Source organism: Mobula hypostoma, chromosome 1 (genome assembly GCF_963921235.1).
Source record: "Mobula hypostoma chromosome 1, sMobHyp1.1, whole genome shotgun sequence".
NCBI classification, from domain to species: domain Eukaryota; kingdom Metazoa; phylum Chordata; class Chondrichthyes; order Myliobatiformes; family Myliobatidae; genus Mobula; species Mobula hypostoma.
Window position 1 is genome coordinate 103,399,549 of NC_086097.1, and position 19,578 is coordinate 103,419,126.

The 19,578-nt window shown below is 40.3% G+C and overlaps 1 protein-coding gene across 2 annotated transcripts in view; it reads left to right on the top strand.

The window, feature by feature from the left end:
* Positions 1-19,578, top strand: part of cdan1 (codanin 1) — a 183,580-nt gene that overhangs the window by 104,887 nt on the left and 59,115 nt on the right. For both annotated transcript variants that reach the window (XM_063054209.1, XM_063054219.1), the window contains exons 16-19: positions 2,618-2,698; positions 13,691-13,745; positions 16,091-16,224; positions 17,255-17,358. In XM_063054209.1, coding sequence (XP_062910279.1) covers positions 2,618-2,698; positions 13,691-13,745; positions 16,091-16,224; positions 17,255-17,358 — 374 coding nt within the window. The remainder of the gene's footprint in view (positions 1-2,617; positions 2,699-13,690; positions 13,746-16,090; positions 16,225-17,254; positions 17,359-19,578) is intronic.

A 19,578-nucleotide genomic window follows, 5' to 3' on the forward strand; every position in this document is an offset into this window, starting at 1 on the left:
GTGTGGTATGTGGCTGTGATGGGATTGGGAGTTTGGACTGGAGATCAAGAGCATCATTGATATCTTTGAGGTATTGTCTGGTCATGGCTAGGATCTGGCAAATTGATGCCTTGAGACATTGGAGGGGTAGGAGTTTGGTAGCAGTAGCTACCAAGGAGGCTATTAGTGATGCTTTGTACCTTGTGTATGAGGTAGCCAGGATGATGTGAAGAACTTGCCTTGGAAGGTTTTAAGGTATCTTCCTTCTGAGAAGACCAGATTGTCCATAAGTGCTCAATATTGTTTTTTCCTAGGATAAAGCAATCTCAGTATCATGTTTTACAAAAACTTGCAATTCTCACCACTGTCTTTAAAGAGTTCGTAAGTTGGTTTCCTCCTGGTCCTCTGGTTTCCTCTCTCATTCCAAAGACGTGGGTTAGGGTGAGTGAGTTGTGGGCATCTATGTTGGTGCCAGAAGTGTAGTGACATTTATGAGCTGCCCAGCACTATCCTTTCTGATTTGATTTGATGCAAGCGATGTATTTCACTTTACATTTTGAGACAAATAATTTTTTCCTGCGTTGTTACAGGAAGCCAGCATCCATTATCAGGGAGCCTCAGGAATCATACCACCTGGTTCAGGAACAGTTATTACCCCTCAATCATTAGGCTCTTGAACCAAAAGGGATAACTTCACTCAACTTTATTTGCTCCTTCACTGAAGTATTCCCACAACCTGTGGATTCACTTTCAAGGACTCGTCTGCGTTCTCATTGTTTATTTATTTATTTATTGCTTCATTCTTTCCATTCATTTATTCTTTCTTTATATATTTGCACAATTTATTGTCATTTGCACACTGATTGCCCATTTGGTGTGGTCTTTCATTAATTCTATTATGGTTCTTAGATTTATTGAGTATGCCTGCAAGAAAATGAATCTCAGGGTTGTATATGTTGATATATATGTACTCTGATCATAAATTCACTTTGAACTTTACCTTTAGAAAAGCTTGACTCCATGCCGTCCTGAAAATAAAAAAACTTCTGTAAGAGAAGCAAAAGTGGGGTGGAGGGCATCTCTAGAAATACTTGGTTGAAATTCTAGACTGGACATGAATCAACCATAAAGTGTCATTGTTACATTTTGCTGTGGGTGAAGTTGCATCACGTTGAAGGAAAGAACTCTGCAACTGGATTCCCAAGCAGAAATCACTACATTATCATTGATAATGATCAACAGCGCGTTTCCAGGTGTAAGTGGTGAGGAAAATACAGGCATTCTTATATTATTTGCTGTGAGAATGAATCATAGGGAAAGAACACTTGTATTTACTTCGTGCTTCTAAAATCTGGGGGGGATCCCAGCAGGTTTTATAGCCAATAAAGAATTTCTGAAATATGTCCACTGTCTCTAAGAGAAAGAAAATGATAGCAATTTGCAGACAGTAAATTCCCACTATTTGCAATCTGATTTAGTCTTGTTGGATTGAAAAATAACATATTGGTCAAATCTTGGCATGAAAGCTCATGCTTCTCTTCAAAAATGTTCATTGGTTTTTCAACTATCACTATGGATTCTTCAGATATCACCCTGGGTTCTTTGAGAAGGGAACAGCATTATTTTTGATATCTTTCAGCATCCCTGAAAGTGTAGTACTCTCTGTATCAGAACTTGAAGCAATAACTCTGTGAGCTGAGCCATAGCTGACATATTAAGGGTGAGAAGTTTTAAACGTCTGTGATTTAGCAAAGCAAAGTCATCGAAGTATTATCTTTATCCTTGGCACTTTCTAAATTTCCATTAAATGTTTCATGACATTGTTTGGCCTGGGTACAGATGTCCATATCTAGCTACAGGGAATGTGTTGTCTCAGATGAATGTCAAGTGAAACCATTAACTTTCCTTTCAGATACTGGAGATCCTGACCGCTGGCAATCCCATCTTCACCAAATGAATGATTAAGATTTTGAACTTCCTGGCATGTGGAATAATTAAAACAAGCTAGCTTTAATATCTTAAAAAAGAAGATGGATCAATGCATGACAGGAAAATGTTAGGGTCAGATTGAATACAAAGAATTCTAACCTGAACCAGCTGGGTTGAATGGCACATTAATGAGTTGCAAGTTCTGACATTAACTGACCTTTTATTTTTTTGAAAATTATAAATTCTACACTTTTTTTCCAAAAAACATAATTTACTTCTATAAAAGTTCAATTAATTGTTATTATGGGCAATATTTCTATTTTCTTGGAACAAAGTTCAAAGTAAGTTTATTATCAAAGTACAAATATGCCACCATATACAACCATATTCATTTTCTTGCAAGCATATGCAATAAGTCCAATATCCATAATAGAATCAATGAAAGACTACACCAATAGGGCAGACAACCAGTATGCAAAAGACAAACTGCAAATATAAAAGACGGGAGAAAAGGAAACAAGCAAGCAAGCAATAAGTATCGAGAACATGAGATGAAGAGTCCTTGAAAGTGAGTCCATAGGTTGTGGGAACAATTCAGTGATGGGGCGAGTGAAGTGAACAAGATAAGAGTAAAGATGTTGAAATGACTGATACATGACATAAAATAGATTGTGTACGATCTAAAGCATTATTGAAACTTTTGTTTTAGGTTCCTGCAGTTCCTGAAGAAATATTCTTCAATGAAGAGAAGATAGATGAATTTGGAATTAACACATCAGACCAAGCCTTAGTAAGTAATCTGTAAAGAGTTTTTATTATTCTAACCTGTAAAAATGACTATGCTGTTCAAAGATTTAAAACAATGGATTATCTGCCATCTAATAAGATTAGTTATAAGCTTACTAAATTGCTTGTTGAACGATGACAATGCAAAGCTAAACCATGTAAGCCAAATCATGTTCGCCTGTTTTTAGAATCAGGTTTATTATCAGTGGCATGCGTCGTGAAATTTGTTAACTTTGCAGCAGCAGTTCAATGCAATACGTAATATAGAAGAAGAGAAAGAAAAATAATATTTAATACATAAACAAGTAAATCAATTAAGGAATACATATAATGAATAGATTAAAATCGTGCAAAAACAGAAATAATGTATATTAAAAAAGTGAGGTAGTGTTCACAGGATCAATGTCCATTTAGTAATCAGTTGATCTTTGCTAAGAAGCATTCAGAGTGGGTCCCATAAAACTTGCTTCTTTCAGCTGAACAATCTTAAATATGTTCATTTAAAAACAAAATTTCCCTACATATTAAAGATTACACTGACCTCACTAAACAGTTTGGTCAATAGATTTATCACTTCTCAGTATGGAAATTTGGATGTAGGCTGTCCTAGGGTACAATGGGTTCCAATTTTACAGAGATCTGTAAGTTAGTTTTATCTGTCGGAAAAAGCACAAAAATAAACATACCTCCTTAGCACCCGGGACTGATGAGAAAGAATATTTACTAAAACTAGAGAGTGATGAAATTCAATTTCTCTTTCCACAGTTTCTGCTTGACCTCCTGAATGTTTTACAGCACATTTTGACTTTATTTCAAATTTCCAGCAATTGAATTGTTTTTTCTCTGATAATATCCACTGTTTCCAGTCTGCCCATGTAACCAAGTCACTCATTTCCAGAATTGCTTGGTAACTTGCTTCATCCTTTCCATAGCCTGTATGTCTTTCCTAAAGTGTGGTGCCCATAGTACTTCAGCCGTGGCTAAGCTAGTGTCTTATAGAAGTTCATGTCCTCGTTCTTAAACTTTAAGCCTTTGTTTTTGAAGGTTTTAATCACTTGCATAAGTTGACCTACCACTTTGAACAATCACTACCATTTTCGAATGCTGCCCTCTAGTTTATATTGCTTCTTCTCATAATGCAACAGTTCACATCTGAGTATTAAATTTCAGCTATCATTTCCCTGTCCATTTTGACTACCTGACACTATCTCAGTGTAGTCTGTTACTATCCTACAATTGACTGAAAACTATGTATAGTCTTTTAGAAGTTGTCTCCTAATATTTGCAAGTTCAAATCATTATTTTGGGCTACGAAAGTAGTAGCCTGGATATTCACCCCTGGAGATACCAGTATACCTGTCCCTCTTGTCCAAGAAGCAGCCTTTCTCTACTACTTGGTTTCTTGTTACTTAGTTAAGAACTAAGTAACTTTTCAAAGAACTTGCTGAGCCAAATTCTGCACCCTTTGAAGGAGGCTGAAACAATTGTAAATATAAGAATGTTTTGATTTTGCTGGAGATACTGATTGTGGACTTCAGGAAGGGTAAGACGGAGGAACACATACCAATCTTCATAGATGGATCAGAAGTGGAGAGAGTAAGCAGCTTCAAGTTCCTGGGTGTCAAGATTTCTGAGGATCTAACCTGGTCCCAACGCATTGATGTAGTCATAAAGAAGGCAAGACAGTGGCTGTACTTTATTAGGAGTTTGAAGTGATTTGGCATGTCAACAAATGTACTCAAAAACTTCTGTAGTTGTACCGTAGAGAGCATTCTGACAGGCTGCATCACTGTCTGGTATGGAGGGGCTACTGCACAGGATCGAAAGAAGCTGCAGAGGATTGTAAATTTAATCAGCTCCATCTTAGAAACTAGCCTACAAAGTACCCAGGACATCTTCAGGGAGCGGTGTCTCAGAAAGGCAGCGTCCATTATTAAGGACCTCCAGCACCCAGGGCATGCCCTTTTCTCACTGTTACCATCAGGTAGGAGGTACAGAAGCCTGAAGGCACACACTCAGCGATTCAGGAACAGCTTCTTCCTCTCTGCCATCTGATTCCTGAATGGACTTTGAAACTTTGGACGCTACCTCACTTTTTTTTAATATACAGTATTTTTGTTTTTGCACAGTTTTTAATAATGTATTCAATATACATAATTGATTTACTTGTTTATTTATTATTATGTTTTATTTTATTTACTTCTTTTCTCTCTCTGCTAGATTATGTATGCATTGAACTGCTGCTGCTAAGTTAACAAATTTCACGTCACATGCCGGTGATTCTGAGATACTGCAGAGACTCACCAGGATGTTGCTGAATTGGATCATTTGAGTTATGAGGAGGGACAGGCTAGGCTGAGTTTGTTTCTGCTGGAGTGAATGAGGTTGAGAGGTTATTTGATAGATGTATACAAAATAATGTGGAGGACTGATAGAGGAGATAGTGAAATATTTTTTTCCATGGTGAGGGTCACTAGGTCGGGGCATAAGTTTAAGATGAGAGTTAAAAGGTTTGGATGGGGGGGGGAGAGTTTAGAATGAGATTTGTCACACAGGTAGATGGAGTCTACACTGTACTCGTAGAGGTTTAAGACCATAAAACACAGGAGCAGAATTAGGTAATTTGGCCTATTGAGTCTGCTCTGCCATTGCATTGTGGCTAATTTATTTTCACATGCAACTCGTTTCTCCGCCTTCTCTCCATAACCTTTGACTCCCTGACTAATCAGGAACCTATCAACCTCCACTTTAAATAAGTTCAATGACTTGGCATCAATACATACAAGGACTTTACATCTTCTGATCTCATGTCACCTCTCTCTAAGAATTTGACTTAATTTACCACTAGAACCACCCCACTCTCTCTGCTTACCTGCCTTTCCTTCCAATATAGTGTTAATCCTTGGATGTTAAGCTCCCCACTATGATCTTCTTTCAGCCATGACTCAATGATGCCCACTGCATCATACCTACCAATTTCTAAATGTACTACAAGATAATCTACCTTATTCTGAATTCTGTGTGCATTATAGCATCTTCGATCCTGTTTTCATCACCCTTTTTGATTTTCCCTGCATGTTACACTTCATTTCATCCCATTGACTGCCATTTTTCCCTGTCATCTGCCCTATCCTCAGCCCTATCACTTGGGTTCGCATCCCACTGCATAATTTGTTTAAACAGCTCTAGCAAACCTGCCTGCAAGGGTATTGGTTCTCTCCCCACCCCCCACCCCCCACCACCTCGGGCTCAGGTATAACCTGTCCTGTTTGTACACATCATACCTTTCCTAGAAGGGATCTCAATGATCCAGAAATCTTGAAACCCTGACCCTGCACCACTGCCTCAGCCACTCGTTCATGTGTACTATCATCCTATTCCTGCCCTGCCTAGCATGTGGTTTTGAGAATAATCCAGAGATTACTACCTTGCAGGATTGGCGCTTCACCTCTTCTCTAACTCCCTATACTCACTGTGCAGGAGCTATTCCCCCTTTCTACCCAAGTCATTGGAGCCAATGTGCACCACGACTTCTGGCTGCTCACCCTCCCTCTTGAGAATATTCCGCAGCCACTCTTGAGACATTCTGGACCCTAGCATCTGTGAGGCAACTCATTATCCTGCTGTCTCTTTCATGGCCTCGGAATCTCCTGTCAGTCCCTCTAACTATCGAGTCTCTTATCACTACTGCTCTGCCTGACTTTAGCTGAGCTGCGAAGCCGGCTACAGTGCCATTGGCCTGGCTGCTGCTGTAGCCTGATAGGTCATCCCACCCGGCAGTTCCAAAAGGCCATACTTGTTGCTGAGGGGAATGACCATAGTGGAACCTTTTGCTGACTGCTTACTCCCCTTACTTCTCCTGGTGGTTGCCCATCTACTCTCTCTTACTTCTGGTGGTCACCCATCTACTCTCCCTTACTTCTGGTGGTCACCCATCTACTCTCCCTTACTTCTGGTGGTCACCCATCTACTCTCCCTTACTTCTGGTGGTCACCCATCTACTCTCCCTTACTTCTCCTGGTGGTCACCCATCTACTATGCTCAGTAAAAGTCTCATCTGAGGTTTTCAGACTCCCAGATGGATGATCCTGAGTAGATCCAGCTCCAGTTCCTCAGAAGCTGAAGTTTGGTGCGCCTCCTGTAAATGTACTCATCAGGGCGACTATTAGTTATACTGAAATTTCATATCTCAGTGGAGAATTCCATTACCATAACCTATCATCTTCCCTACACTACTTATACCTCTAACTTCTCAAGCCTAAGACTTCTCAAGTCCTCGCCTATGCTTGCTCTTTAGCCCTTGGCCCCTTCTAGGGCATAGGCCACCGACAGCAGCTCGCTAGAGTCCTCTGACCTGGTCCAGTCTTTCAACGTCCTGTGTGTAGCCCATCATATGTCTTCTAGGCGAATATCTTTCCTCTCCCAGGGATGAGGTCTGGAGCTTCTGCTGGCATTTCTGTAGCACTGGGTTTTTACAGGATCTGGTTACTAGCCCTAAATCAGCCTTTCTCCAAATCACATCTTGCGTGAGGACCAACTTTACCCTTCTTCAGTACTCCCTTGAACTTGGAAAACAGTGGTTACTGTTCCCAAAGTATTGCCCTACTGACAATCCCACAACCAGCCCTATTTCATTTCCTAAGAAGAGTTTGAGTACTGCCCCTACTCTAATTAGACTCTACATATTGTCTCAAGAAATTTTCTTGGACATGCTTAAGTTCTGCTTCATCTAAGCCCTTGTACTAGGGCAATTCCAGTCAATGTTGGGAAAGTTAAAATTCTACAGTACTATAACTGTATACATAAGCTTTAGTTTTCTAGAAGTGGTGTTGCCAGTGGACAGGAAGGTGAAGAAGACTTTTTGGCATAATAGCCTTCATCATTCAGGGCATTGAGTTATGTTGCAGTCATACAAGACATTAGTGGGGCTATATTTAGAATATTGTGTTCAGTTTTGGTTATCCTGCTGTGGGAAAGATAACATACCTCCAACACCATGGGCCAAAGGGCATGTACTTTGCTATAATGTTTTATTTTCTGAGTTGGGAAGAGTGCAAAGGAGATTAAAGAGGATGTTACTGGGACTCGAGTGACTGAGTTATGGAGAGAGGTTGAGAAGTTTGGGACTTTATTCACTAGAGCATAGGAAAGCTAGGGGGGAATTGTATAGTTGTTTATCTTAAATTATGAGGGGTATAGGGTGAATGTGCAGTCTTTTTCCCAGGATGGGGGAATCAAGAGTTAGAGTGCATAGGCTTATGGTAAGAGGAGAGATTTAATACAAGCCCAATATCTTCAGGTCAGACATTTCTTCCAAGAATATTTAAGTAATTTTCCATATATACAAGATTCTGACCTGTTAGACGTTATTTTAAAAATGAATCCTTTAGTGAAAGGTTTTAATGGGAAAATTTACAATTTACTATTACAACAGTACAATTATCCTTTAGTTAAGGTTAAGCAAGATTGGGAAAGAGAGCTTAACATGGCCTTGATAACAGGATTGGTTGCAAATTTTGGAGTTGGTTAATTCTTTTTCGATTTGCGCCAGTCACTCTTTAATTCAATTTAAAATTGTACATCGTTACTATTTGACAAAGGAGAGACTGTCTAAAATATTTCCTAATGTTGATAGTCAGTGTGATAGATGTAAAACTGAGACAGCTACATTGACACATATGTTTTGGTCGTGTTCTGTATTGAAACAGTTTTGGAAATCTATTTTCTCTACAATTTCTAAAGCTTTAAAAATTAATTTACAACCTAGTAAATTGACAGTTTTGGTTGGTATAATCTCTCAATATATTCATGGTATTTCTATATCAGACCAACATGTAATTGCATTTGTTACATTGTTGGCCAGAAGGGCTATTTTATTGAAGTGGAAAGATGCCTCTGCTCCCACTTTGATACAATGGTTCTCTCAGGTGATGTTATGTCTTAGTTTGGGGAAAATCAGAAGACGAACTTTTGATCTTCGATTTGACTTTGAGAAAAGGTGGAGTTCGTTTGCCCGCTACTATCATTTGATTTGAGTTAATTAAGATGGTCCCTTCTGATTCTTGTTTAAATGGATTTGAGTTGGCGGATTGATGTTTTTCTTTTACGGAAGCTTGTATGGCGTATAGCTCCTGGGTTGTGCTCCCAATGTTTTTTTTTGTAAGTAGGGTTTTTTTTTGGTTTTAGTTAGTAAGGGTTCTTTTTCCCTTCTTTCTTTTTTCCAAAAAAAATAGTTTTAACATTTTATTTTTTTCTTATTATTATTGATATTGTTTAGCTTTGTTAATGATAGCTCAGTGTCCAGTGGGGACCAGAGGTGACTGAGCTGTCCTGGAATGGACATGACAAGCCCCTTTACCAGAGCTGCTGGACACCACCACCCTGGACACCCCATAAACCCTGTATCTCTAATTTGGTTATGTTAACTTTGTTTATTTTGCTTGTTTCACTATCACTATGCTAGTTTTGTTAGTTTATCGTTATACAAGATCATTTGTCTTTGCTGGATTTGTAATAATGGATCGAACGTATTTTTTTCAACTTGGAGCTCAGTTATTTGGAAGCGTGTCATACAGTTGAGTTCCTTGCTCAATCTCTGAGCGGTTTTAGTTTGTTTTTCAAGTAACCACTGCAATGTGCTCAGCTTATTTGACTTGCTCCTTGCATTAAAGTTAACACAGTTAAGCCCACCAGCCTTGCCTTGTTGCATAATTACTGGACTTGCTTGGTTTGTCTTCTACATTTTTCTCTCCACTTGTTGCACTGCTACTATACTTTTCACCACTGCCCACTACCCCCACCCCAAGGCCATTGATTTTCTTAATATCTAAATATCTGCAGATCTCTTTCCTAAATGTACTCAGTTTACTGCAGTCCTCTAGTAGTGAATTGCAAAGACTCAGACTATGAGTGTATTCCCCTGAATGGCTAACCACTTACTTTGAGTCTACAACTTCTCATTCAAGACTATCCAAGTTGGGGAACATCATATAGAGATATAGATAGATATGTGTGTGTGTTCCCTCTTCTCCCCCCTCCCCATAGGAAGTAAATGCAGATATCTCAGGAAATAAGAAAAATCTAGTCAAATACTTGAATCACCAAGGCATAGAAGATGGACCTAATGTGTGTAAATGGGATTGATGTGGATGAGTTGTATTGACATGGTGGGTCTGTTTCTTTGCTGTACAGCTCTGACTGACTGACTCTAAATTTGCAATTATGTAGCTCTAGGTGTTGAAAATTTGTTCTTTCATCTAAACTATTGACACTATCTGTGAATGGGCGAATCCCTCAACTAACCCTGTGACAGCACATTGTCCATTTATTCTGACAGTTTGGTCTTTTCATTAATCCTGTTTAAATATGTTATTCCTGATTCTTTTGGTTGTTTCATGGAGCATTTTTCCATTGTTAGGATCTTGAATAGAATTATAAAGAATTGGAAGAACTTAGGGTTTTTGAAAATATGTGAACAACTTGGTATATGAGAGGATAAATATGGAAGTGACTTGAGTGTCTTGAATGACTCAAAATATGTGGTTGGCCATTCATGGGCCAAGCTAAAGACATTTCTTAACCTAGAGTCTTTGGAATTGACTACTCAAGGACTGTGGTAGGCTGAAGATATTTCAAGAGAAAGATCTATGGATATTTGGATATTAAGGAAATCAAGCAACTGGCACTGAGATAGAAGATCAGACTTAGCTTACTGAATGGTATCACAGCAAAATGGCCTAATCCTTTTATATTTTTATGTAATTAATTCAATGTTCTTTTATCCCTATCAAAATAATAATAATTTTTGTTTTGAACTCATTTTTACAATTGTTGTTTGCCAAGTCTGTCAGATTCAGAGGTGAAACTGATCATTCTGCTTCTGGGTTTAGGATTCTGGTGTCTTAAAATCCAAAGTTATCAACTTGTTTTCAGAATTGTAGAAAGTTTTTATCTGGTAGGATTGACCATTCTTTCTTGGAAGAGCAAAACATTCTTTATTTTGCACATCAGCAGGTAGATAATGGATCTAGTGGATATGAACAAACATGGGCACTCACATGGGTCCCAGCTATGCCTGCCTGTTCATTGGCTATGTGAAACAGTCTATGTTCCAAGCTCATACTGGTGACTGTCCTGCACCTTTTCTATGCTATATCGATGACTGCATTGGTGCTGCTTCCTGCACCCATGCTGAACTTGTCAATTTCATTCACTTTACCTCCCAACTTCCACCCTACCCTCGTTCACTTAGTTCAATTCCAACACTTACCTTCCCTTTCTCTATCTCACTATCTCTGTCTCCGGAGACAGCTTATCCACCGATGTCTATTACAAGCACACAGACTCTCACAGCTACCTAGACTATTCCTCTTCTCTTAATTCTTCCGTCTCTGCCGCATCTGCTCTCAGGATGAGGCTTTTCATTCTAGAATGAAGGAGATATCTTCCTTTTTCAAAGAATGGGCCTTCCCTTCTTCCACCATCAACACTGTCCTCAACCGCATCTCTTCTATTTCACGTATGTCTGCTGTTACCCCATCCTCCTGCCATGCTCCCAGGGTAGGGTTCCTCTTGTCCTCACCTACCATCCCATCAGCCTCCGCATCCGGCACATAATTCTCCAAAACATCCGCCACCTCCAACTGGATCCCACCACCAAACACGCCTTTCCCTCCCCCCACCCCACTTTCTGCTTTCCATGGGGATTGCTCCCTATGGGACTCCCTTGTCCATTTGTCCCTCCCCACTAATCTCCCTCCTGGCACTTATCCTTGCAAGCGGAGCAAGTGCTACACCTGCCCCTATACCTCTTCCTTCACTACCATTCAGGCCCTAAACAGTCCTTCCAGGTGAAGCGACACTTCACCTGTGAGTCTTTTGGGGTCATATACTGTGTTCAGTGTTCCCGGTGTGGCCTCTTGAATATAGAAACATAGAAAATAGGTGCAGGAGTAGGCCATTCGGCCCTTTGAGCCTGCACCGCCATTTATTATGATCATGGCTGATCATCCAACTCAGAACCCCGCCCCAGCCTTCCCTCCATACCCCCTGACCCCCATAGCCACAAGGGCCATATCTAACTCCCTCTTAAATATAGCCAATGAACTGGCCTCAACAGTTTCCTGTGGCAGAGAATTCCACAGATTCACCACTCTCTGTGTGAAGAAGTTTTTCCTAATCTCGGTCCTAAAAGGCTTCCCCTCGATCCTCAAACTGTGGCCCCTCGTTCTGGACTTCCCCAACATCGGGAACAATCTTCCTGCATCTAGCCTGTCCAATCCCTTTAGGATCTTATACGTTTCAATCAGATCCCCCCTCAATCTTCTAAATTCCAATGAGTACAAGCCCAGTTCATCTAGTCTTTCTTCATATGAAAGTCCTGCCATCCCAGGAATCAATCTGGTGAACCTTCTTTGTACTCCCTCTATGGCAAAGATGTCTTTCCTCAGATTAGGGGACCAACCTATCGGTGAGACCCAATGCAGATTGGGAGACTACTTCACCGAGCATCTATGCTCTGTCTGCCAGTACAAACGGGATCTCCCATTGGCCACCCATTTTAATCCCACTTCCCATACCCATTCCAATATGTCGATCCATGGCCTCCTCTACTACCAGGCTAAGGCCACACTTATATTGGAGGAGCAACACCTTATATTCCATTTGGTAGCCTCCAACCTGATGGCGTGAACATCAATTTCTCAAACTTCCAGTAATGCCACCCTTCTCCATTTTCCATCCCCTTATCTCTTTCTCTCATGTTATCTCCTCTTCCACGCATCACCTCCCACTGGTGCTCTTTCTGCCCCCCCCAACCTTTTTTCTTTCTTCCCTGGTCTCTTTCACCAATCAACTTTCTAGCTCTTTGCTTCATCCCTGCCCCTCAAGTTTCACCTATCACCTGGTGTTTCTCTCTCCCCTCCCCATCATTCGATCTACTCCTCAGCATTTTTTCTCCAGTCCTGCGAATGGTTTTCATAGTCATAGTCATACTTTATTGATCCCGGGGGAAATTGGTTTTCGTTACAGTTGCTCCATAAATAATAAATAGTAATAGAACCATAAATAGTTAAATAGTAATATGTAAATTATGCCAGTAAATTATGAAATAAGTCCAGGACCAGCCTATTGGCTCAGGATGTCTGACCCTCCAAGGGAGGAGTTGTAAAGTTTGATGGCCACAGGCAGGAATGACTTCCTATGACGCTCAGTGCTGAATCTCGGTGGAATGAGTTTCTGGCTGAATGTACTCCTGTGCCCACCCAGTACATTATGTAGTGGATGGGAGACATTGACCAAGATGGCATGCAACTTAGACAGCATCCTCTTTTCAGACACGACAGTGAGAGAGTCCAGTTCCATCCCCACAACATCACTGGCCTTACGAATGAGTTTGTTGATTCTTTTGGTGTCTGCCACCCTCAGCCTGCTGCCCCAGCACACAACAGCAAACATGATAGCACTGGCCACCACAGACTCGTAGAACATCCTCAGCATCATCCGGCAGATGTTAAAAGACCTCAGTCTCCTCAGGAAATAGAGACGGCTCTGACCCTTGTAGACAGCCTCAGTGTTCTTTGACCAGTCCAGTTTATTGTCAATTCGTATCCCCAGGTATCTGTAATCCTCCACCATGTCCATACTGACCCCCTGGATGGAAACGGGTCACCGGTACCTTAGCTCTCCTCAGGTCTACCACCAACTCCTTAGTCTTTTTCACATTAAGCTGCAGATAATTCTGCTCATACCATGTGACAAAGTTTCCTACCGTAGCCCTGTACTCAGCCTTTGGGCTGAAATGTTGACTGTACCTTATTCCATAAATGCTGCCTGGCCTGCTGAGTTCCTCCAGCATTTTGTGTGCATTGTAGTAGATATGAAATCAAGTTCAGTTACAAAATTGCAAACACACCAAGGTGTCTATCAATTACAAATGCATATCCTCTGTGGCAGAAGCATTCTTGATACTGATGTCTTGATCTTCCCTAATTTTTAGGATTCTGTTCCACTGGTTGACCAACAGCTGTTCTATCTCTGTTGCCCCTATTTGTGTGAGTATATTCCAGATGGTTTGGGGGGTGTGCAGTGAACTATTTAATGGTGGAAATACACCTCAAATAGTTTTGGCTGAAAATTGCAGAACCAGGAGACGTTCCTGAAAATTGTTTTTCTAAGAATAATTGAGGGAGGTATCTGAGGACTACAACATTGTTTTTAATGTAATAAATGTTGAACTGACCAACCTGAAGAATTTAGTATGGGAATGCAAGAAATGCAGCATGTCATTAAATAGATATATTAGGGTCATTGAATTCCAGTGCTAAAATAATTTGTTGTGAAACAAATAATTTATTATGAAATAAAAGCAGAAAAGATTGAAAGTGTTTTCAAGGTTAGGTTGCATTTGTGAAGGTAGAAACAGTTACCATTTTAGATTCACTGAATTTTTTTATCAGAGCTGCTTTGAATACAAAGTAACTGACATAGAAAATAAAGAACATAGAATGAAACAGTAACAACGCAGGAATAGTCCCATCAGCCACAGTGTGCAAAAGTAATTAGACTAGTATTTATATGCCTGATTAAACCAATCCATTCTGCCTACATAATGTCCATTGTCTATATGTATATTCATGCACCTTTTAAGAGCCTCTTAAGTGCTTCTGTTTTGCAGGATTTGCTTCCACCGCTATTACTGGCAGTGCATTCCAGGCACCCACCACCCTCTGTAAAACAACAGCAGCAACAACTTGCCCTGAATATCTCCTCTCAAACTTACCACCTTTCACTTAAAATTCACTAAGCCTTTCAGCCCTGGAGACAAAGGTACCAGCTATCTGCTTTATCTATACCTCTCAACCTTATTAACTTTGATTAGGTTTCCCTCAGTTCCAATGGCTCCAGCAGAAATAACCCAGGTTTGTCCAACCTCTCCTTGTAGCACATGCCCTGTAATCTAGGCAGTATCCTGGTAAACCTCTTCTGCATCTGCTCCAAATCTCAACATCCTTCCTTTTATGAGGCAACGCAATATTCCAAATGTGGACTAACCTGAGATTCATAAAGGTGTGGTTTTTGAACTCAATGCCTCAACTAATCAGCATACCATCAACCACCTTTACCGCCCTATAAACCGCTTTCAGGGATTATAGACTTTAATCCAAAGATAACTCTGTACATTAACACTGTTAAGTGTTTTGTACTGTCTCCTGAGATTTGATCTCCCAAAGCGCAACACCTCACTCTTGTCTGGTTTGAATTCCCATCTGCCATTTCTCCACTCTTATTTGCAACTGTCCTCTGGAAATCTTCTGTTACAATGCGACCAATCGTTGTATTGTCTGAAAACTTGCTAACACACCTGTTTACATCCAGATCATTTATAATCATCACCTAAAGTAGTGGTCCCAGTGTGGATCCTCGCAGAGCACCACATGTCACAGACTTCCAGCCTGAATAAGACCCATCAACCACTACTTTCTGTCTTCTCTGTCAAGCCAATTCTGAATCCAAATGTAGATTCCTTGCATCTTAATCCTCAGGATGAGCCTCACATGAGGGACTTGTCAAATACCTTTGTAAAATCAACATGGACAACGTCCCCGGCTCTACCTTCATCAATCACCTTTGTTCATTCCTCAAAAAAAAACTCAATTCAGGTATTGGATCTGGAGATGTCATAATCCAGAGGTTCTTTAGACGTAACTCTCTAGTTACAACTGTTGTATTAGGTGTTCAGAAGAAAGAAATAAAAGTAACAACTGAGTCTAAGGAAGGGATAGAGCAAAGAAAGAACAAAGGTTGCGACCATCTTATACTAAAAACTAGATAAAAGACTTTCCATTTGTAAAGAGTAACCTGTGAGATAAGTTCTGTGTGACACAGACTGATACACGACCACAATTACTGACAATCCACTGAATAAGCACATACAATTAGGTGATTATATTAGATTCGAATCCAACACAAGTTAGTAAAACATGACTTGTCCTGTACAATCCCTGGCATCACACTATTTCCAATAATGTGAGGCCAGGGTTGCCATGGTGATAAACTGTTGACAAAGCCACAATAAGGACAGTTAAAGAGAAAATAAACACATGAACATATTAAAGCTGTGGAACACAGGCTAGGATAATGTGATATGCCCTGCAGGTCAGGCTATGTTTGTGGAGATAGAAGAACTGAGCTACTATTATAGACAGATAATCTATGGTTGTGATGCAATCAGACAGTGAGTTACTGAAATTGTTGAATTCGACATCAGGTGTGGAAGGCCAGAATGAGCTCAAATGGAAGAACAAATACTGTTCCTCAAGTGCATGTTTGGCCTTGTGTAATTTCTATCTGCTATTTATGTTAATTAATCTTAATCATGATATTTCACATGTTACAGGTGAGTTACGCAAGCTGCTGGCTTCCTACGTAGCTGGTCATGGGATAAAAAATGGAGGATATATGAGAAAGATCACACCAACTTCAGCAGAACCTACAGTACCAGCTTTAGCACAATCGCAGCAGAGGCTCCAGGTAATGCTTTCCTGGAGTGAAACAAAAGCACTTGTAAGGAATTGGCCCATAGAATCTACTCCATAGTTCAGCATAATCATAGCTATTCCAGTGTTGGCCTCAATACCAATCTCCTACTTGGCTCCTATCCTCTTGACTCCTTTGTAGTTTTAGACATCTCTCTGCTTTCCTTGAAAACGTTCAGCAACTCTAACAACACATCGCAGGTGAACAGATTTAAAGAGTTACTCAAGAGAAGGGATCTCGTCCTAGATTAAGTGAAACCTTATTCTTGAGTTTGCCACTCCCTACCCCGGCAACCCTGAGTACTAGGTAACATACACCGCCCCTCGCCCCGCAACCCTGAGTTCTAGGTAACATACACCCAGAATCCACCTGTCAAACCTCCTCAGAATCTTGTATGTTTCAATAAGATCACTTCCACTTATTTCTTATGAACTCAAATGAGTGTAGGCTCACTTAATTAATTAATTGAGTAGCGTGAATACAACTGACGGCTTTCTGCATGAAATATTTTGTATATTGCTTTTCACATTAATTAATTCTTAATGCCTCAGATTGACTGCCATTCATTTCATTCTAGTAAAGGTACCTTTCTTTCCAGTTTCCTAATCTATACCCCACTTATCTTAATCCTTGATAAATTTGCATTATTGTTGTTGGTGGAAGATTTGGAGGCTGGTGTCTGCTGTCACCTTGCTCATGCTTGGATCTGTCATTTTCCCAGAAACCTGATGGTACTTGGTATTTCAAGTACTTCCTTGAATCACCTCACAAGTTAGTGATGGCCTCCTTCTGGTCTCCATCTGGTCTCCATGATCTGATCGCAAACTTGCTGCAGCAACTGTTAAATACAGAGGCTTAATGACAAGTGTGTTCTGCAAGGGCTTTCTATTATGTGGATGGTGGATAAGCTATTACAGCAAGCACACCACTCAGTTAACAGTGGAGTAATGGATATTGAGTGTGTTATAAACTAAAGGTGAAGAATTTTGAACTGCATCATTAATTTTTTTTGTTTCTTCTATAGACAGAGTTGGAGGAGGCCTTTTTTCACAATCAACCCCCATCACTTCGCAAAACAGTTGAGTTTGTGGCTGAAAGAGTTGGATCTAATTGCGTGAAGCATATCAAGTAAGACCAATGGAAGTTAAGTTAGCAGCAAAGCATAAACACAAGAATCTGTTGATGTTGGAAATCCAGAGCAATACACAAGATGCTGGAGGAACTCAGCAAGTCAGGCAGTATCTGTGGAGAAGAATAAACAGTCGATAATTCAGGCCGAGACACTTTATCAGTTCTGGACGGGGACGGGTTGGGGAGGGGAAGGAGAACAAGCTGGTGAGGTGGGTGAGGGAGGGTTATGAAATAAGAAGCAGGGGGATAGGTAGAAGAGATAAAGGGCTGAAGAAAAGGAATTTGATAGGAGAGGACATTAGACCATGGAAGAAATAAATGAGCAGAACCCAAGGGAGGCGATGGGCAGATGAGGAAAAGTGAAGTGGTAAGAGGGTAACCAGAATTGAAAATGGGAAAAGAGATAAAGGGGAGGGGGAGAGATTAACAGAAGTTTGCCATCAAATTTGGAGGCTGTCCAGATGCAATATGAGGTGTTGCTCCTCAAAACTGCTTCTGGCCTCGTAGCAGTGAAAAGGTAATGGACTGACATGACAGAATGGGAACGGAGAAGTATACTTACTTTAAAATTACATTCATTTGTTAAAGTATCCTTTATTAATGTAACCCACATTCCTTGGAACTCAGCATCCACAGCTTTTTGTCAGTAGGTCAGGAGGGAAACACATCTAAATTGATGAGTTGAGGTAAAAGCAGTGAGGATGTTAGATGAGCTGCAGGTGGCCACTGAACAAACTGCTACAACCTTGGGGGATAAAATGCTTTATTTAATTAGCCAGCACCTCTACTGTTCATCACTTGCACACATACAGTGCCCAGATATTTGTTCCTCTGCTCTTTTCCACATGGTTGTCATGTTCTTCCTACCAAAATGTGCAACCTGACACTTCAAGGACATTAGTCAATTGCTTGCCTGTACTGCTCTTTTATTAATGTTTTTCTAATAGTTTTCACTGTATTACAGAAATGTACTTCCAGTGCATTACTCCAAACTATTTACCAGTCTTGAAAACAACAGTAAGAGAAAATCAAAAGGGCAGGTTTCAGAAATCTGAAGAAATCAAACTGCTTGAAACACACAGCAGGTTTGGGAGGAACATTTAGAAGGAAGGAAATATCTCTGATAGGATGAGACTAAGTGGGTTCAGGGAGATTATAATTATACTTTATTGCCTGTGTGTTTTACTATAAGCAAGGTACTGGTATGCCAATGTTATAAGAAACATGTATAGAATGGACAGTGTCTTACTCAGCGCTGGGAGTCTAAAACTACAGAGCACAAGCTTAAGGTGAGAGGGAAGAAATTTAAAGGAGATCTGAGGCATACGTTTTTCACACACAGAGTGATGTGTGAAAAGGTATTTGGTCAAGTACTTGGATAGGAAAGACCTAGAGAATACAGGCATGATGTGGGGATTTGGTTATGGTCAGCATGAAAGAGGAAGGTGGAAAGGATTGTTTCTGTGTTGTGTCATTCTTTGAATCACCATTTATGGAGTGAGAAGCACAAAAGGTATTTCAGGTTGAAACTGTTATGTTGAAAAAAGCGTTGGGTGAGACGCGAGAGATTATAGGCAGAAGAGTGATGAAGCTAGGTCAAGGCAGTGAAAACTGTTTCCCCTTCTGGGCACTGGACAAAAAAATGAGAATCAGTCCTTGTGGCAGTGAAGCATAAATTTTGTTGAAGTAGATCTGGACTCCAAGCATTGCATTAGGAAGTTGCAGGAATTATTGTTCATGATTTGAAAGTTTTCAGAATACTGTAAATCGACAACTGTATAGTAGATAGAGAAAAGGACTCTTGTTTGTCAGTAGATCTGGGGAGTGGGCGTTACTTGAAGTCCAGTTAATTTTTAGGTTAAGTTGGAAATCACTCTGTACACAAAGATAAAAATTTGGAACTTTAATTCAGCAGGTTGAGCAGGATCTGTGGGAGGAAAGAAATTGTCGAAGTTTTGGATCAACCCTCCCTCTATCAGGTCTCATGTTTGGGATTAATGTCTGTTAACCAAAGATATTGAGGAATTTGGGGCACTTGGTTACATATCTCACAAACAACAATATAATACAGGTTTTTCCTGCTATCCGAAGGTAGAGCGTTCCTATGAAACCGTTCGTAAGCGGAAATGGTGTAAAGCGAAGAAGCAATTACCATTAATTTATATGGGAAAATTTTTGAGTGTTCTCAGACCCAAAAAAATAATCTACCAAATCGTG